The sequence below is a fragment of the Geotrypetes seraphini genome, chromosome 9, assembly GCF_902459505.1.
Source record: "Geotrypetes seraphini chromosome 9, aGeoSer1.1, whole genome shotgun sequence".
Lineage (NCBI taxonomy): Eukaryota > Metazoa > Chordata > Amphibia > Gymnophiona > Dermophiidae > Geotrypetes > Geotrypetes seraphini.
Window position 1 is genome coordinate 170990560 of NC_047092.1, and position 26706 is coordinate 171017265.

At 43.4% G+C, this 26706-nt stretch overlaps 1 protein-coding gene across 4 annotated transcripts in view; it reads right to left on the reverse strand.

Annotated features, from left to right (window-relative positions):
- The window catches only part of TNIK (TRAF2 and NCK interacting kinase), a 388169-nt gene that overhangs the window by 106046 nt on the left and 255417 nt on the right, over positions 1 to 26706 (reverse strand). For all 4 annotated transcript variants that reach the window (XM_033957992.1, XM_033957989.1, XM_033957990.1 and 1 more), the window contains exons 9-12: positions 25121 to 25199; positions 20033 to 20208; positions 10284 to 10350; positions 4117 to 4321 (exon numbers count right to left, since the gene is read on the reverse strand). In XM_033957992.1, the coding sequence (XP_033813883.1) occupies positions 4117 to 4321; positions 10284 to 10350; positions 20033 to 20208; positions 25121 to 25199 (527 nt within the window). The remainder of the gene's footprint in view (positions 1 to 4116; positions 4322 to 10283; positions 10351 to 20032; positions 20209 to 25120; positions 25200 to 26706) is intronic.

A 26706-nucleotide genomic window follows, 5' to 3' on the forward strand; every position in this document is an offset into this window, starting at 1 on the left:
CTCTTCTTTTGGAGCCATATCAGCTCTACTCCTTAGCTGGGGCTTGAACCTCAGCTCCTTGTTACTAACCCAGCACACAACCCTTGCGCCACTAGGTTTTCACAGACAAGCTGGCCCACAGCAAGAAGAAAAGAACCATCAGGCCTCAAGAGAGACCCTCCACTCGGAATTCTTGCAACTACCCCGCAGAAACAAGTCAAGAGCCCAAGCAGGCGGACGCAGCACCCAGGCAGAAGGCCTAAGGAAACCTCCAACATCGCCGCACGTTATCGGAACCCCAAGTGAAGAAATGAACCACACGAATGATACACTGGCACGCCCTTGACACCTACTCCACCTTGCTGTTCGCTAACCCATAAGGCAGCAAAACCAAGCGTAGGCAGCCAAACTCAGGGCAGAAACTTAATGTGGAAGTGCCTAGGTATATAAATGGACAGCCCCCAATAACAACCTCTTTTTTTTTTTTTCTTTTTTTTTTTTTAAATGGCCAAAACCCATAGAGTAGCAAGATTCCGGAACCCCAATGAGAGCAACATTCCAGAGCTGAGATTGTGATGTCATAATGCCTCATTCCACAATACCTCATCAGTGATGTTACAGTGGCTTAATTGTCCTATACTTGGCTCATTATTTCTATTTCTTTGATTTTTTAATCTTGGAAATGTATCATGTGTTATTATTACTTATTTTTAGTTTATCGGGTACTTTAGCAAGATTATGAGCCTTCGGGACAGATAGGGTAGTTTTGCTCAAGTACCTAATTTCTTTTGAGTTTGATACATTATAAACGGCTTAGGTCAGTAAAAATGCAGGAACCGTATTTCAAATCTTAAATAAACAAACATAAATGTTCTTCATAAACAGTAAGCTGAATTGAAAACACTGTAAAACTTTTCTATTACGGGTTGTTGGTTTTTTTTTTTTTTTAATTTTGCCATAGTTAAGCAACTTGGTAAACCACTAATTTCCTGAAAGCACACAATGTGAACTACCAGCAGAGAAATGCTAATTTGCTACAACATACAGCAAAAGAAGGAAAATTGACAACTGTTCACATATACTGCAAGCAATGTTCCTGCTAAGCTTGTGGGAGTCTTCCACCTACATTCCTGCCAGTGGGGGGGTGCCGTTTCAATATCACACTTTCAGTAGGGAGAGGGACAGGCAAGTTCTGCAGGACTCCAGAGGACCTTCTTGTCCCTAATGATTGAAAACACAATATTGAACCATTCCTACCTCCCTCGCAAGAATGAGGCTGACGAGATTCCTGCACAGCTTCGAAGAGAGAAAAGCGAGCTAAAATAATTAACAGCTGATATCCAGAGGGTTTACCTCCATAGGGGTAACCCTATAACATTTACACATTGATAACGCAAGCGCAGTGGTTGCCAAACTTGGTCCCCCAGAAGCACCTCAGCTAGTCAGGTTTTCAGGATATCCACAATGAATATTCATAAAGAGATATTTGCATGGACTGCCTGCGCCGCAGACAAATCTCGCTCATGAATATTCATTGTGGACATCCTGGAAACCTGACTGAATGGGGTGCCTTCAGGACCAAGTTTGCAAACAATTGTGCAAGTGCTGCCACATGACCCATCTTCTACCAACCTCGCTACGCACATGTCACCCCTCTCCTTAAATCACTTCACTGGCTCTCTATCCGCCTTCGCATACAGTTCAAGCTCCTATTGCTGACCTACAAGTGTGTTCATTCTGCTGCCCCTCAATCTCTCTTCCTCACTTCTCTCTCCTTATACACCTCCCAAATAACTCCGTTCCTCAGATAAGTTGCTCTTAGCTGTACCCTTCTCCACCACTGCCAATTCCAGACTTCGTTCCTTTCATCTAGGTGCCCCCTATGCCTGGAATAAATTACCAGAGTTTGTCCACCAAACCCCTTCCCTTGTTTGAAAGCCCACATTTTTGATATAGCCTTCAATCCTTAACCCTACTCCCCTCTGCCCACCAACCCAGCCAGCAGATTAACCGTTCCCCCTTAACTGTATCCATGACATCCTGTTTGTCTGTCTTGCCTGTTTAGATTGTAAGCTCTTTGGAGCAGGGACTGTCTTCTTTGTGACTCTGTACAGCGCTGCGTGCGTCTGGTAGCGCTACAGAAATAATTCATTGTAGTAGTAGTAGTGTGAAGAGTTTCAGTCTTTGGGAAGCAGAGCTGAGATTGTGATGTCACAATGCCTCATTCCACCAATAAGAGCCAACCTCATCAATGATGTCACATTGGCTCGATTGTCCTGTACTCCCCTCTGCCCTCCAACCCAGCCCACTGATTAACCATTCCCCTTAACTGTATCCATGACATCCTGTTTGTCTCTGGGAAGCAGAGCTGAGATTGTGATGTCATAATGCCTCATTCCACCAATAAGAGCCAACCTCATCAGTGATATCACAATGACTTGATTGTCCTGGACTCCCCTCTGCCCTCCAACCCAGCCAGATGATTAACCATTTCCCTTAACTGTATTTATGACATCCTGTTTGTCTGTCTTGTCTGCTTAGATTGTAAGCTCTTTCGAGCAGGGACTGTCTTCTTTGTGACTGTGTACAGCGCTGCTTTTGTCTGGAAGCGCTATAGAAATAATTCATAGTTGTAATCATAAGTATTTAGAATAATGGCATTTAAGCATGTGTACACATGGGTGGTGCTTGGGCCTAGATGGGCAGAACTCCACAACGACCCCTTTGCAGATCTGCACAGAAACACTTAAACACTATGGGCTCCTTTGACGAAGCCGCGTTAGCGGCTTTAACGCACGCACCTTTTTAGCGCGCGCTAACCCCCGTGCTAGCCGAAAAACTACCGCCTGCTCAAGAGGAGGTGTTAGCGGCTAGCACGACCGGCAAATTAGTGCGCGGCTTCGTAAAAGGAGCCCTATAAGTGGGCACAGAAGTGGGTTTTTGCGCTGATCTGCCACGCCAGCCCATTTTGGCACCTTGCATCCATTAGAATGCTTTTCTGCGCCACAAACTCGGCATGAAAGTAGCATCTAACCTTAAGTGCCACATATAGAATTCTGGATGGTGGTGGTAAATATAAGTGGATTATTTAAATGCCACAGCCAGAGTTTTAAACCAGTCTTCGCAGTGTTTAAATATTGACTTGTATGTTCTTATAATCTTTGGTAGGATTTAACCCCCCTTTTCACGAAGCTGTGTTAGGCTTTTATTTTTATTTTTTTAAATCGCCAGCCAAAGCGGTGTTAGCGCCGATGCTCACAGAATTCCTAAGAGCTTCAGAGCTAATACTGCCGCAGCTGGCAATAAAAAAGCCTAATGTGGCTTCGCTAAGGGGGGCCTTATTTAACAGACTTATATCCCGCCTAAAACCTAAGCGGGTTACAAAATACATACATATGAGCAAAATACAGTAAAATCAAATTAAAGCAAAAGGTATAAGAAATGGATAAAACCCATGAGCAGAAATCCATCTAAAATCCTTGGATTTTCCTATAGACATGCACCAAATCAGTGGTTTTTGCAGGGCCACATTTTGGATTTGTAGGTACTTGAAGGGCCTCAGAAAAAAAAAGTTAATGTCTGATTAAAGAAATGACAATTTTGCATGAGGTAAAACTCTTTGTGGCTTATAAATCTTTCCTTTTGGCTAAGTCTTAATAATAATATTGTCATTTATAGCTAAAGAGACATGCGATCAAGAAACTGTTTTATTTTACTTTAGTGATTATGATAAACATACCGAAGGCCTCAAAATAGGACCTGGCGGGGCCGCATGTGGCCCCCGGGCTGCCAGTTTGAGACCACTGCACTAGATCAACCAAATTAGATAATAAATAAACACAAGAAAAAAAAAAAACCTTGAAAGTTCCCTTGTACGCTTGGAGAATCTGGCGTCCTCCACCCCACTTTTATGAGGTTTAACCCAGACACTGTGCCTGCTAAGGCTTTCAGTGTGCTAATTTCTGAAACTACAGCTCGTCTTTTTGACGATACTGCCCACACATCAAATGAAATGCTCAGAAGACAGTAGCATGCAAAAAATATTTTCCAACTAAACTCCTTTTAGCCTCTATCCAGGGCATAATTGGCGGTCTAAGGTTTTATTTTCTTGCTTTGACCAAACAATTGTCACATTACCTCTTCCAATCGGCGTCTTTGCTCCTTCTGTTCTTCGATGCGTTTTTGCCTCTCGGCCAGTAACTGCCGCTTGTGCTCTTCATTTTCTCGCTGCTGCTGTTCCAGCTGCTGGCGGCGTAGTGCTTCCGAGCGCTCTTTATTGGCTAGCTGGAGCCTCAAAAAGTCACGCCGCAGCGTCGATTCTCCGGGTAGATTCAGAATAGAGCTACAGAAAGACACGTCAGTATTCAGTTTTCAAGCAAAAGGCAGACAGTCAATCTGAGCTGTCCTCACCCTCACCAAAAGTCCAAAGCCTCTGTTCACACCCCTTGAGTGGAAAGGGAACGCAGCTGGTTGTCTGTTAACTCAGTGTCTTGCAAACTTTGTTGAGCTATCGCACGCTAAACACAGTGGCCATGGCTAGAGGCATCCGTGATATCAAACACGTCGACATCTGTGCATGCACGAAGGCCCTCCAGATGGGCCCTGAGTCACCAGTAGGGGGCGACAGCAGAAAAGACGCATGGAGAGGAGAGTCGCTGGGGCTGGCTGATTGCCTACAGGATGTGCCTCGCCGTGAGAGGAACGTCCCGTAGGCAGTCAGCTGGCGTGAATGACTCTCCTGCTCTCCAGCATCTCGTAGCACACCTGAAATCTCAGGAGGCACACTAGTGAGCTGCAGTGCACAGTTTGCGATACACTGTGCTAACTTAATATGTAAGGTCATTTTATAATATGTGCCCTGGCTCTCATGACACATTAGTGCCTGGGCTGTGCTACTTCGATAAAAGCAAATTATGCACCTACTAGTATTTTAGCCCGTTACTTTAACGGTGCTAGCCATCTGTCTTTCTTTCCCCCCCCCCACTTCCCTGTGCAGCAGCCACAGCAGCATTCCCTCCCCCTCCATGTGCCTATACAGCAGCATTTCGATCCCCCCCCCACTTCCCTGTGCAGCAGCCACAGCAGCAGCATTCCCTCCCCCCACACCACTTCCCTGTGCAGCAGTAGCATTTCCCTTACCTCCCCTTCCCTTCCCGCGGTCCCGACAAATCTGCCGATTCCAGCAGCGTGTGCAGCACTCTACACACGCTGCTTCGGGGCCTTCTACTGTCCTGATTTACTCTGACACGTCCCTGATGACATCATCAGAGACGCGGCAGAGCAAATCAGGGCAGTAGAAGGCCCTGAAGCAGCGTGTGTAGATTGCTGCACATGCTGCTGGAGTCGGGACCGCGAACAACGTAGTGGCTGGAGTGGTTTTTCGGCACTTCCTCCCGCCCCGCGAGGTGTCGCCGCGGCTCCTCTCAATCCCCGCCAGCGTCGGAAGCCTTCTCCGACGCTGGTGCGGCTGGTGAGAGGAGCCGAATATTGTGGAGAGTCCAGCGCTGGTGGCCAGTCCTGTCGGCAGTGTAGGTAGGTGCTGGGGACTCGCGCATGTGCACTCCTGCGGCCACAGACCTACAGATCATGGAAGCACGCAGTTAAGAGTGTGCATGTGCAGCTAGGGTTTTATTATATAAGATGTGCCCTTATAAAATCATCCCAGGGACATTTTGATTTATTTAATTTCAGAAATTGCTTTACATCAGGTAGTTTTGGAATGATTTGTTAAATTTTTATCGCTACGTTCCTATACAATAAATATTGAGGGAAAAACATCAGCTTTACAGAAATCCACTTGGGAAGTTTCACAGGGATCTCCATTGTCTCCACTACTCTTTAATATTGATATGAGTACATAGTAGATGACGGCAGACAAAGACCCAAGTGGTCCTTCTAGTCTGCCCAACCTGATTCAATCTAAAAATTTGTTTTGTGTTTTTTTTCTCCTTAGCTATTTCTGGGCAAGAATCCAAAGCTCTGCCCGGTCCTGTTCTTAGGTTCCACCTACTGAGGTCTCAGTCATTGAAAAATTTTAGTTACACTGTTTTAGAAACTAATCTTACATATGCTGACGATATTTTTATTTTACTTGAAGCTGATCCAGATCTTACTAACCCCCCTCTTTCATGAACGCATAGCGTGGGTTTTAGCGCTGGCAGTGGCGGGAACTGCGCCCGACGCTCATAGGAATTCTTTGAGCGTCGGAGCAGTAACCGCCGGCGTTAAAACCCGCGCCATGCGTTCGTAAAAGAGGGGGGCAACTTTGTTTCTAATATAAACTGTGGAATTTCTAAACTTCAAACGTGGGCGATGTCTGTCCAAATGAAAATTAATGCTGCTAAAACAAAACTTTTATGGATCGGCCCAGGATTATCTTCCATCTTCTGTTATTTTGGACTCGGGAGTTACTTAACAAATTGAGTTCTCATCTAAAATTTTAGGTATTTTCATAGATTCCTCGCTTACGTTTATAGACCAAATAAATTATTGGGTCAAGAAGTGGGTTTTTTAGCCTTTGTATGCTAAAGAGACTTAGGGCACTGTTTCACCAACAGCATTTTCTATAGAGTTCCTATAAGTATCGGGAGCAGCACAGAACATTCAGCGTGCCGGCCTGCGCTAAAAACCACTATCACGGTTTTGTAAAGGGAGGGGGGTGGGGGTGGGTAAATCTCCGGGTCTCTGAGCATATTTGTATAATCACAGGATTTGATGCACATTATCAACATTTTGAAGTATTTGGTGAAGCGAATGGTTATAGCATTGAGAGAAGGGTGACATAGTAACATAGTAACATAGTAGATGACGGCAGATAAAGACCCGAATGGTCCATCCAGTCTGCCCAACCTGATTCAATTTAATTTTTTTTTATTTTTTTTAAATTTTTTTCTTCTTAGCTATTTCTGGGCAAGAATCCAAAGCTTTACCCGGTGCTGTGCTTGGGTTCCAACTGCCGAAATCTCTGTTAAGACTTACTCCAGCCCATCTACACCCTCCCAGCCATTGAAGCCCTCCCCTGCCCATCCTCCACCAAACGGCCATACACAGACACAGACCTGCAAGTCTGCCCAGTAACTGGCCTAGTTCAAATTTAATATTATTTTCTGATTCTAAATCTTCTGTGTTCATCCCACGCTTCATCCCACACTTCTTTGGTATTCCCCTTCCAATACATTTAATTTAACCCCATCTTTTTTTGTACCATTTAAGTGCTTGCACTTATACCAGTCATAGAACTTACATAGTAACATAGTAGATGATGGCAGATAAAGACCCGAATGGTCCATCTAGTCTGTCAAACCCGATTCAATCTAAAAATTTGTTGGGGTTTTTTTTTTCCCTTCTTCTTAGCTATTTCTGGGCAAGAATCCAAAGCTTTACCCGGTGCTGTGCTTGGGTTCCAACTGCCGAAATCTCTGTTAAGACTTACTCCAGCCCATCTACACCCTCCCAGCCATTGAAGCCCTCCCCTGCCCATCCTCCACCAAACGGCCATACACAGACACAGACCTGCAAGTCTGCCCAGTAACTGGCCTAGTTCAAATTTAATATTATTTTCTGATTCTAAATCTTCTGTGTTCATCCCACGCTTCATCCCACACTTCTTTGGTATTCCCCTTCCAATACATTTAATTTAACCCCATCTTTTTTTGTACCATTTAAGTGCTTGCACTTATACCAGTCATAGAACTTACATAGTAACATAGTAGATGATGGCAGATAAAGACCCGAATGGTCCATCTAGTCTGTCAAACCCGATTCAATCTAAAAATTTGTTGGGGTTTTTTTTTCCCTTCTTCTTAGCTATTTCTGGGCAAGAATCCAAAGCTTTACCCGGTGCTGTGCTTGGGTTCCAACTGCCGAAATCTCTGTTAAGACTTACTCCAGCCCATCTACACCCTCCCAGCCATTGAAGCCCTCCCCTGCCCATCCTCCACCAAACGGCCATACACAGACACAGACCTGCAAGTCTGCCCAGTAACTGGCCTAGTTCAAATTTAATATTATTTTCTGATTCTAAATCTTCTGTGTTCATCCCACGCTTCATCCCACACTTCTTTGGTATTCCCCTTCCAATACATTTAATTTAACCCCATCTTTTTTTGTACCATTTAAGTGCTTGCACTTATACCAGTCATAGAACTTACATAGTAACATAGTAGATGATGGCAGATAAAGACCCGAATGGTCCATCTAGTCTGTCAAACCCGATTCAATCTAAAAATTTGTTGGGGGTTTTTTTTCCCTTCTTCTTAGCTATTTCTGGGCAAGAATCCAAAGCTCTGCCCGGTACTGTTCTTAGGTTCCAACTACTGAAGTCTCCGTCAAAGCTCACTCCAGCCCATCTACACCCTCTCAGCCATTGACGCCCTTCCCAGCCCATCCTCCCTCAAACGGCCATATACAGACACAGACCATGCAAGTCTGCCCAGTACTGGCCTTAGTTCTTCAATATTCACTATTATTTTCTGATTCTAGATCCTCTGTGTTCATCCCACGCTTTTTTGAACTCCGTCACCGTTTTCATCTCCACCACCTTTCTTGGGAGCACATTCCAGGCATCCACCACCCTCTCCGTAAAGAAGAATTTCCTTACATTGCTCTTGAGTCTACCACCCCTCAACCTCAAATTATGTCCTCTGGTTTTACTATTTTCCTTTCTCTGGAAAAAAATTTGCTCCACGTTAATACCTTTCAAGTATTTGAACGTCTGAATTATATCTCCCCTGTTCCTCCTTTCCTCTAAGGTGAATGTGTAAGCGGTAAAGTGCAGTAGATTTAAGCATAACTTTTAAGTATTCCCCAAATCAGTGCTTTTCAACCCAATCCTTGAATATGCATGAGACAGATTTATATGCTACGGAGGCAGTGCACGCAAACCTATCACCTATTTTCATTGTGGATATCCTGAAAAGCTGATGGTATTAGGTGTCGCCTCAAGCACTGGCTTAAGTTACATGCATAAGTGGGAGCCCTGCCTACGTCCTGCCCGCACTCTACCCCGTGCCACCTTGCCAATATTAACTATGTGATTTAAGTGTTTAAGGACTGGGACCCGGTTGATTACAGAACTGTCCATATATTACATTAAACTAGGTGCTCTGTAAGTCTGCATGTACGAGGGGCATTCCATAATTTATCCACCTCAGTAGGAAGGAAGAGTTTTCAAAAAAAAAAAAAAAAAATTTGTTTCAGTTTTCAATCTAATCTCCTGATAACTTCATCCACTTTTCCTGCAATGACTTTTAACCCCTTTGAAAAGAATTCTTCTGTTTGACCTTCAAACCAGGACGTTACAGCTTCCTCGACGTCTTCATCACTTGAAAACCGCTGCCCATGGAGATAGTTAAAGCCACATACATAAATAAATAAATAAATAAAAAGGCTCCTTTCTCCAGCTTGGGAAGGATTTTCCTAAAGTTACAAGAAATGGCGTTTATGAGCCATATTTTCTGAAACCTTAATAATCTCAGTTCTACATACTATCTTATTGGCTCAAAGGAGTTTGGATTTATCAGCAAATAAAAAAAAAGTCTTTATTAAATATCACTCCAGTTGCCTGCGTTACAAATTTAATAGTGGCTAATTGGACACATTAAGATTTAGAGACAGGACAGAATTGTTTGTTGAAATATTCTTTAGTTCTGGGCACTTAAATCCCCATTAGACAGTTTAGAGAATCAGAGTCTCTTCGTTTTGCTATTGAAAAAGGAGGAGGCAGAGAATGGAGGAGAATAGACAGAATGAATCGCAAATCTCTTAATGGCATTCATTATTAAATTATCTCGGCAAAATAAGGGGATACTTTACATATTCATTGTTTAATTGGAAAAGAACCTATTGAGAGTGTGGTTTCCTTTGAAAGGGAGATGAGACTACAATACAGAAATGCCATGTAATCTGCCCCTCCATTAAACTCTTTCTTATGAGATGCGATTTCTCTCTGCAGTGATGTCTTTAGTAAAGCAACCCTAGACTGTAAAAGCATTGTGCTGGGAGACCAGCGATTGCTAGGTTAGAGGTTACAGCTTTGAATATACAGGGTAAGTGGTTAAATACCTCTGCTGTGCTCTCGGCTTAACTGCCTTGGCTTTGATGAAACTTTCTCTGACCCTCAATGGAGGAGGGCATCACCTTGCTGTACAACGTAACGGCTAATCAGATGCCTACCATGCTGCAATGAATTTTACATGGACAAGCGCACCGTGCCAGTGCAAATGATGAGTGGATTGCCCATCGCCCGGCGAGCAGCACTCTTTTACAGGCTGCGAGGGCAGAAGAGTAAAGGTTTCGAAGTTTACCTGGGCTCCCCGGAGTCATTATCTTCTTCTTCTTCCTCGCTCCCACTGTATTCATACTCTGTCTCATCTGTAAGCAAAACTCTGGATTAGTGCACATTGCTACAGCTTCTCTAGCAAGAAGAATGTTCCAGAATATGCTATGCAATGAGACTGGAAGGTAGGCATACATTAGATATGTACAACAGGTCAAAAGATGTGGTTTGTGCCTGGCTTTTCCAAATTTGTCTGATATTTTGGTGTTATTTTTTTGTTATTACTGTTGTTTGTTCCATACATTCGCTTTGCTAGAAAATTTTCAACCCATGGTAAAGTATTTTAATTTGCAGATTAATATGCTTTCAATCAATTTAGCACGAACTAACAAAGCGAATGTGCACTAAGAAATACACATTCCTCGATAGGACTTTCTTCTCCATAAAAATGGTGGCGTAGCGAGAGGCGTCCGGGGCGGTCGTGCCCCTCCCTGCCTTGCGTGTGCTGCTTCCCTTCCCCCATACCTCTGTAATGTTTCTGGCGCGAGCAACAACCCTTAAGCTGCTGCCGTGTCAGCGTCGGCTCTTCCTCCGATGTCACTTCCTAGGGCAGGGTCCAGGAAGTGATGTCAGAGGAACAGCCGACGCAGGTACAACCGCAGGTCAGGGGCCGCTGCTCGCACCAGGAACTTTACAGAGGCACAGAGAAAGCGAAGCGGCGTGCATGCACAGCAGTGGGGGTGGAGAAGAGGCAGGTACCTGCGCCCTCAGCAAGACGGCGCCCAGGGCGGACTGCCCCCTCTCCTTACTACGCCACTGAGTAGATGCTTGGAGGATATAGGGGAATGACCATAGGAGACCTCAATCAAGCTTAAGAACTTGTGGAGAATTAAAGTGCTAGTGAGGAAGATGGGTGGAACATATAGATTCTGCAGTTTTCACAATTCACAATCTGAGGCAAAAAATAAAAAATAAAAAGACAGTATCTGTATTGATTTTAAATCTACATTACAATTTTCTGGAGAATTAACTAGGCCACCAAACCTCCAGCATCTGAAGCACTAACACATTGCCCTATACCATTAACTATATGAAAACCACCACGCAAAGCGCAGACTGGGGTGTCATCATCCAAATGACAGTTTGGACCCCTGCACAGTACGGCATTTGAAGATATGAAGATTTGAAGCTTTAATATGCATTGTAAATACTGTTTCACGCCAACCAGGAAAATGCTGTTTGCCAAGTTATTTTTCTTGCCAGACAGAACATCAGAAGATGTAAAGTACAAAGCTCGTGTGTTCTAAAAATAATAAAAACATGGCAAGGAATTTCAGATAGAAGCATGTGAGAAACAAGCCTTGGAAATAAAAAAGTCTGGTTCGGATCAGAGCTGGTCCTAGGGTAGGGCATCTCAATTCAGTCCTCTTTAGAACATATCCTGTCTCCACTGTGGCCAATCCAGGCCACAAGTACCTGGCAAAAACCCAAATAGTAGGCAGCCCGTCAGGTTTTCAGGACACCCGCACTGAATATACATGAAATAGATTTGCATACAATGGAAGCAGTGCACGCAAATTTATTCCGTGCATGTTTTGATTGTAGCTATCTCAAAAACCAGTCTAGCTTGGCGAGTCCAACGCATTGGGTTGAGAACCTCTGTTCTAGGGAAAACTGCACCATAGCAATAGTAGTTGATGGTCCTCCCCACCTAGTCAAGTTTCAAGTTAATTTAAGAACATAAGCAGTGCCTCCGTTGGGTCAGAGGTCCATCATGCCCAGCAGTCCGCTTATGCGGTGGCCCATCATGTCCAGGACCTGTATAGTAATCCTCTATCTATACCCTTCTATCCCCTTTTCCTTCAGGAAATTATCTAATCCCTTCTTGAACCCCAATACCATACTCTGTCCTATCACACTCTCTGGAAGCGCATTCCAGGCGTCCACTACCCTTTGGGTGAAGAAGAACTTCCTAGCATTGGTTCTGAATCTGTCCCCTCTTAATTTTTCTGAATGCCCTCTCGTTCTTGTAGGATTTGATAAAATTGCTTTTTCCGTAGATTACAAAACGATAAATAATAAAAAATGAGGGAGACAAACAGTTTTTTTGGGGAGGATCACAGACAAACTTTCAACGAGAGGGAAATGGAAGGAGGAACTACAAATTAGTGTAGGAAAGAACAAAGAAGGGGGAAAACAGAAGGGCATTTGATCAATGTTTGCCTGCTTCAAGTGGAGATGTCAGATGGACTCCAAAATCCGATTAAAGGCGTCCCTGAATAGGTAGCTTTTTAATTTTGCTTTGAACTTTACAAGGGTTTTTTTTTTTCCCTTACCGGGGTTGGTAGTAGGTTGCAGATTTGAGAAGCAGTAACTGAAAAAAGTGTGTTTCGCCTAGCGTTTATAGTTCGTAGGGATGGAATTCTGAGAAGATTTTTTTATCCTCTGATCGTAAAGTACGGAAAGGATTATAAGAGATAACGACTCTATTCAGGACGAGTGGAGCTTTAAACAGTAGGACTTGGCATGAGTGAGTAGGGTGGGGACACATGCAAGCTTTTGCCCAGGGTGGTGAGCGGGGCGGGCTTTCTCTTAGTCCCCCGATTCACGCTCTGCCTCTTCTTTTTCCTCCTCTTTGCCGAACAATCAGACATAAGTCAAAAAAAATCACTCAGCAGATGTAATAATAGAATTAATGGGCTAATGTGTGTACCACATATAGATATGAGAGAATGAATGCGGAATATTTGGGGTTTAGTAATTCATTTAATAAAGTGTGGAGCCCATTGACTACATTTGTTACCTCGCAATAAGGGTCATATATCTCTCCTTTTCTTAGATTTCCTTACACATCCAGGGTGGTTGGGTGAGGGGAGGGAAATGTATTTTAAGGATTAAAATTACTTAATTATAATATTGTAATCACATAATATGTCTTATTGTATTAATAATTGGGAGGAGGGTGGGAGAAAATGATTGTTTTATGCATTAATAGTGCGTTTTATGCAGTGTTTAATGTTCAATTAATGGTATTGCACTGTCAAAGTTTGAAAACCAATAAAGTTAAAAAAATAAATAAATAAAAGAATTAATACTTCTGGAACACACACTTAGAATTCAAAAATATGCTCAGAGACACGAAGGCAACAACATGGAGCCGCAGCCGCAAGAGAAGATTGCCTCACCGCCCAATCATTGCATACTGTGAATTCACAATATGCAATGATTGGGCAGTGAGGCAAGCTTCTCTTGGGGCTGCGGCTGCACGTTGTTGCCTTCGTGTCTCTGAGCATATTTTTGAATTCTAAGGGCTCCTTTTACAAAGCCACGCTAGGGCCTTAGCGCGCGCTAAATTGCCCTGCGCACTAGCCGCTACCGCCTCCTTTTGAGCAGGCGGTAGATTTTCGGCTAGCGCGTGCGCTAAAACCACTAGCGCAGCTTTGTTAAAGGATCCCTAAGTGTGCGCTCCGGGAGTATTAATTCTATTATTACATCTATTGAGTGATTTTTTGATTTCTGCATGTTTCCCTTTAGTCACTCTTAGTAGAGTAACAGTTTTTTGGTTTTCCCCATATATATTTGAACAATCAGACATGGCTGGACTTGTTTTACTCGTTTACTCTGGCAGTTTTTTCAGCTCTCTCTGCTTGTTGAGCCTTTGAGGCTGATTTGACAGCATGTTTTCCTAACCGAGTGTCTTCCCCATTGCACGAAAGGAGCCAAAATACACACAGTTATCTTTGTATGATCAATCATTTGACGTGTGTTCCCTTATTTCTGAGCGATTCTTGTTTTACTAGTGCGATTTCTAGATAGAAGTATCGGGGGAGGGGGGAGCTAGGTATGAAAAAGGCTAGCAAAAGATGGCATGTCTACAGCTCACCCCATGCCCACAGCATGCATCTAAAATAAAGAGTCCCAAAAGGTCTTTTCACCGTTCATTTTGACAGCGCCACTCAACCAATTCACCTGCATGCAAGTGATGTCTGGAGTCTATGCAAGGTGGGACAGAATCTCAGACTCTGAACTTCCAGTCCCGTAATGCATGCTAGCAACAGGACCTTTGATTGAGGGAGAGAGACATTGTAATCAGACACGGTGTAAGCTGCATTTAACACTTTGCCAGTACTACTGACTCATGAGGCAGCCCAGGAAGGGCGAACTTAGGCCAAGTAGGGTATTTTATTTTTTAACCCCCTCCGTTGTTGATAATAAATTACTGTTTTGGACTACTTTGACTTGTTTTGATCTAGACAAGATGGAAATCTCAGAATCTGCACCCCCAGTTCTTCCACATTCCCGACAGAGCTACAATGTTTCTCCTTACAAATCATCAAAGCTTTAGCAAGCATGCTTAATGATTGCATGACCTGAAGCTGATGGTGGGGGGCTGCATATCTGAAGGGGAGGAATGTGTAGGGTTGCCAGATTTCCTCTTTGAAAAAAAACAGGATGCCTGGCCCCGCCCCTTCTTCAGTCCCACCCCATTCCACCTTCAGCTCCGCCCCTGTTCCTCCCCCAGCCCCTCCCCCACATGAATTTCCTTCAGCACGAAGGTCACATTTGGAAGCATTCGTGCATGCTCGGCCGTCGACGTGATGAAATCACATGCATGTGCGCGTGCGTATGAAGTCATCACTGTGATGGCCGCACACACGCAAAGGCTTCCAGACGTGGCCTCCGAGCAAGGAAGTTTGTGTGGGGGTAGGGCTGGTGGAGGTAAAGGGGCGGAGCTGAAGGTGGAACTGTGGACGGGGCAAAGGTTTCCAGACGTGGCCTCCGAGCTCAGGACTTCCAGAACCCGGACAATCTGCTGGGTTTTGGAAATCCTTCAGGGCGCCCGGAGAGTCCTTTACAAAGAGGACATGTCCGGGTTTTCCTGGACATATGTTAACCTAAGGAATGTAGTGGGTGTGAAGTGTTGTATGTGTGGTTGCATGCAGTGCAGAATCCTGCAGTAAGAGTATTTGTCCTCTCTCTAAATATGATAGAATTACGCCTTATATTACTAAATTATTGGCTATCAGTAAATCTAAGGATTTTTTTTAAAGCTTTATGGTATAATTTTTAACATTTTATATGGCCTGGTGCCACATTATCTAAGAACATAAGAACATAATAGCCCTACTGGGTCAGACCAAAGGTCCATCAAGCCCAGTAGCTCATTCTTACGGCGGCCAATCCAGGTCCCTAGTACCTGGCCAAAACCCAAGGAGTAGCAACATTCCAGCATCTCAAAGAATAGCAAGATTCTGGAACCCCAATGAGAGCAACATTCCAGAGCTGAGATTGTGATGTCATAATGCCTCATTCCACAGTGCCTCAGAGCCAACCTCATCAGTGACGTTACAATGGCTTCATTGTCCTATACTTGGTTCACATAAGAATATAAGAATAGCCTTACTGGGTCAGACCAATGGTCCTTCAAGCCCAGCAGCCTGTTCTCACGGTGGCCAATCCAGGCCAAAACCCAAGGAGTAGCAACATTCCAGCATCTCAAAGAATAACAAGATTCCGGAACTCCAATGAGAGCAACATTCCAGAGTTGAGATTGTGATGTCATAATGCCTCATTCCACAGTGCCTCAGAGCCAACCTCATCGGTGATGTTACCGTGGCTTGTTACTTGGCCTATACTTGGCACACGTAAGAGCATAAATAAGCACAGCCATATTGGGTCAGACCAAAGGTCCATCAAGCCCAGTAGCCCATTCTCATGGTGGCCAACCCAGGTCTCTAGTACCTGGCCAAACCCAAGGAGTAGTAGTATTCCATGCTACCAATCCAGGGCAAGCAACGGCTTCCCCCATGTCCTTCTTAATAACAGACTATGGACTTTTCCTCCAGGAAATTGTACAAACCTTTCTTAAAACCAGCTACACTATCTGCTCTTACTACAACCGCTGGATTTAATCACTTTTTCAGTGGGTAGATTACTCTTCGGCCTAGGAGCATTTTGGTTCTAGGGTTTCAGCAAGCTGTTCCCTACCCTACCTACCTACTAAAATGTACATATTACATTTTCGCTCAGCAAATTGTATTTCTATACTATTGCCTCCTGAGGTCTCTGATCTCTGTATTTCCTCTGAATATCTACTTATTGTATTTCGCTGAATGTCCAGCACTCTTGATTGTAAACCGCCTAGAAGTCGCAAGATTGTGGCGGTATAGAAGAATAAAGTTATTATTATTATTATTACCCTGCAGCTTCTTAAAGTAGCCTGTTGCAGAGATGATCCCGAGAAACTTAGTTACACATAACGTACTACAGGCAATATAAGTGCCTCGTTAAAGCATTTAGAAATACCATCCTGCATATTACAAGTTCTGTTTTGATAAATGCAACGTGTTTAAAGCAATAACAAGCAGCAGTGGGATGACAGAAACTTCTATGACCAGATTATTTTACTTTGCAACTTGACCCCTTTCCAAAATCCGCTTTAATTGCTTCTGCACTGTTGAAATGAGACATATCACTATTAACCAGTATAGCGCAGCAGGAAATTCCATTACAATGTCATGTTTCACACAAAAAAGCAAGAACTCGCTCCCTACAAATAATCCAAGTCAGCACTGATATATAATGCCTTAAGACAGATTTATCTTGAACCAGTTGTACAAAATGGCCTAATTCAGCTGCATTAGCAATGTTTTTTTCAAAGATAAGGCCTTACACTTATTTGTTGTGCACTGGGGAAGGCAATTTTCACAGCTGTTTACCCAGGTACAATATAGCTCAGCTATAAATATATGCAGACTGCCATGATACATGTGCTTTTAGCACTGTTAACAAGAAGTCGCTAGTCTAGGTCAGGGGAAAAAACCAAGTGCATGAATTTTCATTTTAAAATTTGCACCATGATAATTAGGGTATTTATATAGCCTGGCTCCAGCCTATCGGGCTCATAATCAAAAAACCTAGACGTCCAAAAAGCATCCTACATCGGCACCTGGCTGTCCTAATCACCAGGAAGTCCAAGTGTCGATAATCGAAATTGCCCTTCTGGACATCTGTGTGTCCGTAGTACATGATGGGCATAGTGGAGACATGTTATGGGTGGGACCAAGGATGGGTTAGACTTGGGACGTCTTGCAGCGATAATCAAACGTTTTGGAAAACATCATGGACAGAACTCAGACGCTAGGAACTAGATTTGTTTTAGAAGCGTCCGAGTGGCACAAAGGTGCCAAAACTGACCAGATGACTGTGCATCAAGGTAAGACACTCACACACTACCCCAGTGCTCATTGACCTCCTTCCAACACACAAAAATGAGAACAAAAAGGTACATCCCTGTCTCTAAAGCAGCAGAATCTGGTATGGGGAAGCCTAGCAGAGCTGCACACAGGTATGTTAAGGAGCCTGGTGGGTAGGTAGTGAACCATAGAGAGGAGGACTCAGGTACATAAGCCATTCTAGCCACTACATTTATGGTAGAAAGTGCGAGTCCAACCAAGCCCTACTATACTGCCATATAGGTGCCACCTGGAGTCATAAGTGCTATTGGGATGGTACACAGGTGGGTATAGTAGGTTTTGGGGTGGGGCGATGGGGGGGCTCACCATAAATTATAAGAGGGTTATGGTGAGATATACATCCTATATGTGAAGGCACCCTATATGTGAAATTCACAGAAGTACCCTCTAAGGTGCCCCATTGTTCTGTGTGGCCAGTCCATTACTATGCTGCCCCTCCCATGTCCAATGGCGACGGGACAAAAGCGCGCAAGACTTCGGCATGCCGACATTGCAGCGCGGACAATTCGCCGCAAGATCCCAGCACACCACTTAAAAAGTTACTTTTGTAAAGAGCTCTGACGGGGGTGTGTGGGGGGGAAGTCTATAGAGAACAAAAGTCACAGGAGATCGTCAGCACACATCTGAAGGGATTTTGGACTGATAAAATCTTGCATACACTTCAGCACGCTCAAACTAAAAGACAAAGGACTAGATTCCGTAAATGGCACCCAAAAATAAGAGCCAAAATAATGTGCACTAGTGTTTTGTAAGGGTGCACCGTGTGGAATGACCTTTACAGAATACGAGTATAGTGTGTATTTTGGCCCTGCTTCTATAAACTGCTCCTAACTCGAAGGCACCACTGAGCGCAGTTGTCATTCATCTGATCACTGCCAAGCTCGATGACTGTAACGCTTTGCTAATCAATATTACGCAAAAGGAAAAAAAAGACGCCTTCAAATAATACAAAACACTGCAGTTAAACTCATACACAACGGGAAAAAATACGATCATGTCACCCCCTTACTAATTAACTCCCACCGGCTCCCAATTAGCCATCGTATTACTTTCAAAATATTACTTCTAACATACAAAACCTTAACTTTTAAAGAACCTCTATTTATCAACCGAATGCTTATCCCCCACAACACTTCCTGGTCTCTTCGATCGACAGCCCAAAATCTTCTAACTGTTCCTTCTTTAAAAATTATCGGCACTAGAAGACATGATATGTTCTCAGTAATGGCCCCCCCCCCAATTATGGAACGCTCTTCCCCAATATATCAGAGAAGAAAAAGACCTCAGTCAATTCAAAAAACTACTAAAAATCTCCAGCTTTTTTCCTATTAGACGCAGACATTAGGGCTCAGTTTTATTACCCCCATCCTATTGTTTCATTCCTTGTTTTGTTTCTTTTCTTAAGCTGTGATTATGTAACTTTACCCTTCTATCCTTCTCGTTTCGTGTATGTCTTAATAGTGTTAGTTTTAAGTTATTTTGATTACTTTTATAAACCTGTTTTATGAAGTTGTAAATCGCTTAGTAACTGGAATAAGCGATTCATCAAATAAAAATAAAAACTTGAAACTTTATAGAATCGTGCCTAGCAACGCATTATAATTTCTTTTTATACTAAGTAAAACCCCCTTGATATTTGATAAGGCGGTCTATCAAATTTTTTATAAACCTGAAACCTGATTTATGCCAGCGTGTTCTTGGCCTACATGAGTGCATCTAAGTTAGGCCTTGACCAGTGCCTAAATCAAACCATGCCCAAAATCCGTCCGCCCCTAACCATGCCTACTTTCTGAAAAGCGTCTCAGAGTAGATGCCTACTTCGACGTGGTAGGCGCCTCCTGATTTAAGAGCCTACCAGCTAATTCATTTTTAAAAAATTTTTTTTAATGGTGCTTTTCAATTAACGGCACTGAATAAGCCTAATCAAATAATTACATTAGGCACCTAGATTGGCTAAGTATGTTGATCTAGACGGCAAACGTCAGGCACCATCTATAAAATCTGGACCTTCATGCCTAACTTGGGCACAAGCATTTACACCTGCCAAAGAATGGCTGGTGTAAATGCTCACACCTGACGGAGGGTGTGCAAATGCACTTAATTTCTGGGAACACCCCTGACCCGCTCTTGCCCCTCCCCTGGCCACATCCCCTCTGAAGCAGCACACTATGAAATTTAAGCGCACATGTTACAGAATAGGGCATAAGGCAGATCCGTGCATAGCTCCTAATTACAGACAATTAAGTGCTTGTTCACGTCAATAATTATCGCCTAATTAGCTATATTAGTTTGTGCATGGATCTGTGATTTACGCCCATAATTACGCATTCAATTTTGGGTGACCTATTCAGAATCGAGAGGAAATAGGACACTTAGAGTGGAATTTGGAAAGCCAACATACTGCCAATACAATATAGAACGTTACTGCCAACCATGATCTCAAAACACCGGAATAGTGGGCGAACGTGAACCTATGCATTTGTTAGTTACACTTCCACAAAGACACTCGAGTTCCACTCACCCTTTTCACCACGTTTTTTCTTCGTCCGGTCGATGTGATCCTTCAGCTGGATGCGAACCTGTCGTTCATTGGGCTGGTCCCGTATAAACGGATGCTTCATCAACTGTTCCGTGGTAGGTCTCTGACTGTGATTCTTCACCAGGCAGCTCTCAATGAAAGACTGGAATTTTTTAGACCTGAACCAAAGTGAATTTTCAAATGAAGTCATCTTAATTCATGTATACTGTGAAAGGACCGATTTAAGAATATCACATGACCTGATGATGTCATAAGTAGGAAAGGCAAAATCCAGCCTCAATGGAGGAATATCAGGTTAGCAATAACCCAAGAGCTTTTTATTACATACATATTTTAAACAACAATATAACATAGCAGCTCAATGGAAAATGAACCATACAATTTCTCGTAGTTCAGCTCGTGTTAAAACAAGCCCAACATGCTTTGAGCTTTAGCTTACTTCAGGAGCACATAAATTAGCCATGATTTTAAGGCTCACTTTCCATTGGGCAGTTGCGTTTTTTTAGTGCTGCTGTTTTAAATGTTAATATAATTCAAGATCTTGGGTTATTGCTAACCAGACATTCTCTGCTTTTTATGAGGTGTCTTTCTGTTTTTAGATCTTGACCAAAGGCATCATATCTTGTATAAAGCTAAGTTCCAATTAGGGGCCCAAGCATCCCAGAATAGGGAATCTGCCTCAGAATATCCAGGAGTGGCTGCAAGTGAGCTCCCTTCTCTCTTGGGCAACTGTTATGGCTATAAAGTAGTTTATTGGTATTAATATACCACTTTAAGTGGGTTATGGCAAAATGGTATACCGTAACTGGTGTGCCATCAAAATTTATACAAGTGGAAGAACATTTTCTTGGGTCTGGTTTCAGGTTCCCCTTTACATGTATAATTTTTCAGCTCAGTCTGGTGTTCTCTGCTCCTTTTAGCCAGAACTAGAGAATGACACGGTGGTTGTTACCCGCGGCTAGCCGCAGGTAACCCGCCAGAACGGTGACCAAAAAAAAAAAGGTCACCGCGAGATCGGGGACAAGGCCATTCACCGCCCCATGGAGCGGTGAATGGTTAGCACGCGCAGTAAACGAGCGTTCGATCCGGCAGCTCCCTCTCTCCCGCCGCCCTCTTTCCCTCCTTTTCCCTTACCTTTTCTTGTTGAAACTGGCGATTTCTATAAGACTATGCGCTGTATTACAGCCGGAGCCTTGAAGCTGTGTCGCGTTGCCTGCTGGAAAAATCTCCTCTGACGCAACTTCCTGTTTCCGGTTGCATCGGAGGAGACTTTTCTAGCAGGCAACCCGATGCGACTTCGAGGCTTCGGCTGTAATACAGCGCATAGCCTTATACAAATTGCCAGTTTCGCCACAAGAGAAGGTAAGAGGGAGGGAGGGAGAGAAATGCAAGGCTGGCCGGCGGGAGGGAGCTGCTGGACCGCCTGAAAGGTGCTGGGGGTGGGGGGATGGAGAGGAGAAGACGCTGAAGACGGGGACGGGGCGGTGAAAGGGAGAGCGGGGACGGTGAAGGGGATGGTGGTCCGAGGACGGGGCACAGAAATTTTCCCATTTCATTCTCTAGTCAGAACATTTTCAAAGCCATTTGAGTAACTTCACCCAGCTGAAAAATCCCTCTCTTCTGCTCAGTTAAAAGCACTTACAGGCTTCTACTCTGGGTGCACTTTTAGGTGGGTTAAAAAGATGCATCTCTGGATGGCTTTGTTTAGATATAGAAAGGTTTTTCTTCAACTGAACCTGCTAGTTTTCCCTTCCCCAGCGAGGCAGCTTTTTTCTTTTAAGAATTAGCCAAAAGTATGCAAGTTAAAAGAATCCTAATACTTTGCAACTATGTGGACTGTGTGAAATTTACAAAGTACAGGCGGAATAGAAGTCACTAATGTAATGTAATGTAAATTTGCTTCTGTATAGCTGCAAAATATATCTTTTTGATATTAAAGTAACTGCACAACAGGACTCGGTTCAGCATTATGATTTACATATAGAACAGCTGCTCTGTGATGTCATCAGCACTTTAAACAGCTGCAGGGCTGATTCTCACTAGGACTGGGCTTGACAGGCCTGTCCTATGGTCCCAAAGGCCAGCTAGGTTTTCAAGATAGCTACACTGGATGTGCAAGCAGTACATCTGCAAACATCTGTTCATTTTTTTATATACATATTCATTGTAGATGTCTTGAAAACATGACTGGATTCCCAGGATAGTGCCATGGAAAATCTACATAGGACCAATTCCATAAACCACTTCTGCACCAAGTAGACATGCAAATATTTAGGAATATGGCATGTGTGTATATGTGTGTGCAACTCAAAATTCTACCTAAGCGCTATCCTGTAACTACCCACTTAACCTACATAGTGTGTACTTCCAAGGGGTTGTACACGAGTGGAGCATGGGCAGGGCTCAAACTTTGTGCGTAACTTCTAGAATAGTCTAGGTTGCCCAGGCATCTGCAAATCTTGGGCGCTAACACTTATATCGAGTCCATGGCTGACAGTCAGGACTCCAACCTTTTTTATGTAAACAGCTGCAGTGTGAATATGATAGAGCTGAGGGCCATATACAAATTTCAAGCTTACATAATTTTGTAAACCACCTTGGCCTGCTTGTTCTAACTGGGTATTAAACATTAAAAATGAATACTAATACTGACTCTATAACACGTTCATGACAATTTTAAAAACTCACTTTAGTTTGCATGGTGTGCAGTTAATATATCAAGTGGGCAAGATTGAAATTAATGCATTGAAACAGAATTTAAAGAGATGCACACCTCCATTTGCAATGAAGTAGAAGCCATGCTAAGGTCTGTATCTGTTTTTTTTTCAGTTTTTAAGCTTTTGCAAATGAAGTTATGTATGCAATCTATATATATTTTTTTTCATGTGCTTTCTTTGCTTTCAAGAATGAGCTGATTGGAGCACTGTTTAGTCAGAAAAAAAAGGGTAGCTTTTTAGCAAGAAACCTAAAGCTGTGTTTTTTTCATATGCTCTAATTAGCAAATAGCATTGCTGTTTGTCCAGAAAAATAGAAGGTTTTGCATGCAATATATCTGTTTTGATGCACCCTGTTTATGTGGTGCCTTATTAAATGTATTTTGAGCTTAATAAAGCAAAAATAAAAACCTAGAGAGTTATTTAGCAGATCGCATTAAGGACATCCAAACTGTGCCTATGTTCCATCCATAGAATTCGGGTCTATCTGAAGCCCAAACTACGTTCAAAAGTAGACCTCCTTTACAATACCTATAAGGACCTAGTTTTACAATTGATATGCAACTTGTTAGCTCAATGTCTAGCACACTGGTTAAATGTACAGCCTTGTACCCTAATTTTGCTGGTTCAAATCCCAGTCACTCTCTCTGATGGAAGAGAAATAAATAAAAGCATTAAACAGATCCAACTCCCAGTATCACAATTAGAATGAAAAACACCATAAAACTTCCATTCTAATAACGTCATAATAATAAAATATTATAGCATTAAGGACATTGTTTGGATGTCTAACTTTTGCCTAAAACCCGATTCTCTAAAGCAAGGGTGTCCAATGTCGGTCCTCGAGGGCCGCAGTCCAGTCGGATTTTCAGGATTTCCCCAATGAATATACATGAGGTCTATTTGCATGCACTGCTTTCATTGTATGTTAATAGATCTCATGCATATTCATTGGGGAAATCCTGAAAACCCGACTGGATTGCGGCCCTCGAGGACCGACATTGGACACCCCTGCTCTAAAGGATGTCTCAAAAATTGGATGTCTAAACAGTGCTGAGCATTGCTCAGCGTGATTCTACAAAGGACGCCTATCTTGGACGTCCAAACTGCGCTTAATTTTAGACGCGCTTTGCAGAATCAGTGCCAAGGTGTTTACATTTTGTACCATTGTCCCTACTCTGCTCACTTTCCCCCTTTTGGTATACTGAGATGCTAAATTATAACAGCTATATCTTTTAGAATTAAATAACTCACTTTATGGCTAAAGAAGCCAGCTGACATCAGCACAAAAAAAAGCTGATTTAAAAAAGAAATACATTTTGCACCATTTAGGAGTCTTCTGGTTTACATCAGCACGTACTGTATTTGCTCAAAAATCTTTCGCTCTCTCTACCACAATTGCTGACTCAGACCATTTTCTGTTTGATATTTTGCTTTCCTTGGCTTTAAAGGTTCTGCTTACCTGCTGGAAAGACTTATCCAAGGCTTCTCATTCGCAATGGTGGAACCTTGTATGTCTCACATATAGAACTGAGGCTTACTTGGCTAAGTCTTCCAACAGATTTACACAATTTCAACTGAAATGGGATTTATTGAAATCTTTCCTCCATTCCAATACCTCTTGAATGCTCCGCTCCTCTCTCCTCTCCTTTTCTCTCTCCCCCCTCTCTTCTTATTTTTATTTGCATTCTCTCTCTTTGATTCATGCTTAAACATATAGAATGGTCTTTTATTTTATTTTATTATGAAGTTCAACTATGCTTCAGGCACCATCATAGACTCATGTTTGTACACCAGTTATTTACATTTACGATTTCTATTTATTTGTTTTCCATGGAGCATATCGTTGTTATAACTTGTTGCATAAGACTGTTCTTAACCATGTCTTGTAAAAATTTAAAAACTTAATAAATAAACCTTGACTAAAAAAAAAATTGAAAAGTAAAAGTGAATCAGGAACCGAGTTGAAATCTCCTTACTCCTCTCCCTACATTCCTGATTTGAGAAGATAAACTGTCCTCTGCTGGAATGACTTCAGTGTTTCCACTGAAAAAAAAAACAACAACCAACCAAACCCTACAAAAAATATTTCACGATACAGGGAGTAGGTGCCAAAGCTAAGTTTCAGATGGCTGCAGGTTAGGTAAACATCCTTTAAAAAGTCAACTCTTAAAAAAGACATATGATAGATTAGGGGAATTTATTTTCCCTCCGGAGGGAAGATGAGAGCTGAAAAGAGTCAAAGGTTTGAGGGCTTCTTTTTCTTCTTGGTGTCAACAATCATAAAAAGTAATTTGATTCTTTATTGTGTTACAAGAAAAAAAAAAAAAAAAATCAGTGTCACACAATGACTTACCATTTCTTAGATTTTAACCTAGGAGCTGGGTTCCGGGGGATAAGGAAGAGAGCTCTCATTGGATGCATATCGCAGAGAGCTAGAATGCGACAGGAAATGCGTTAGGATTCAGAAAACAACTGGTATCTTGCATGCAAAAAAATCTCAGAATATGCGACGCCTCTGACTTTTCAAAGATCTCTATAGATTCTGTTTATTTAGACCAGATCCTTTCATCACATTAGTGCAGGTAGGGAAGTGCATAGAATTTCAACACAGGCAGACTTCACATTGGTTCAAGACTGGCAAGCTTACACATTTCATCAAGATCTGTTGTTTTGTTGTTGTTTGGGGGGTTTTCGTTGTGGTCTTTTAATGTTTTGTTTTTGCTGTGGATTTAGGGCAGGGGTGTCAAAGTCCCTCCTCGAGGGCCGCAATCCAGTCGGGTTTTCAGGATTTCCCCAATGAATATGCATGAGATCTATTAGCATACAATGAAAGCAGCACATGCAAATAGATCTCATGCATATTCATTGGGGAAATCCTGAAAACCCGACTGGATTGCGGCCCACGAAGAGTGACTTTGACACCCCTGATTTAGGGGAAATCCTGGGAAGTCACTGAAGAAAAGGGCACCCTGGGTAAGGTTGCTTAGGATTAGAGATCTGCATGAGAACGGGGATCGCGGGAATCCCGCGGGTCCCGCGGGACCCCCCCTAACCCACGGGACTCCCACGGGGACCCCCCTCTGGCCCACGGGACTCCCTCGGGGATTGAAAGCTTTGGAAGCAGGGTTCGTCCATATAATATGATGGACACGTCAGCCTTAGTAAAAGAGGGGGTTTATAAGTTAATTACCTGAACAGAAAACAAAAAAAGGGTTCCACCAAAGAGATTCCACAAGGAAAACAGCAAAAGAAACTGTGGAATTGATGATCCTGTCAGAAGTAATTGGTGCTTTTTATGGGGACAGGCGGGGATGGAGGTAATTCCTTGCGGGGATGGGTTGGGACGGAGAGGATCCTGATGGGGACGGGTGGGGATGGAGAGGATTCTGATGGGGACGGGTGGGGACGGAGAGGATCCTGACGGGGACGGGTGGGGACGGAGAGGATCCTGACGGGGACGGGTGGGGATGGAGAGGATTCTGATGGGGACGGGTTGGGACGGAGAGGATTCTGATGGGGACGGGTTGGGACGGAGAGGATCCTGACGGGGACGGGTGGTGATGGAGAGGATTCTGATGGGGACGGGTGGGGAAGGAGAGGATCCTGACGGGGACGGGTGGTGATGGAGAGGATTCTGATGGGGACGGGTGGGGAAGGAGAGGATCCTGACGGGGACGGGTGGGGATGGAAAGGATTCTGATGGGGACGGGTGGGGAAGGAGAGGATCCTGACGGGGACGGGTGGGGATGGAGAGGATTCTGATGGGGACGGGTGGGGACGGAGAGGATCCTGACGGGGACGGGTGGTGATGGAGAGGATCCTGGCGGGGATGGGTGGGATTTCTGTCCCCGCGCAACTCTCTACTTAGGATGTGCTCCCTTTCATTTTTAGGACTGCAGATTGACTCAAGACAGGGATGGTTAAAAAAAAACCAACCCA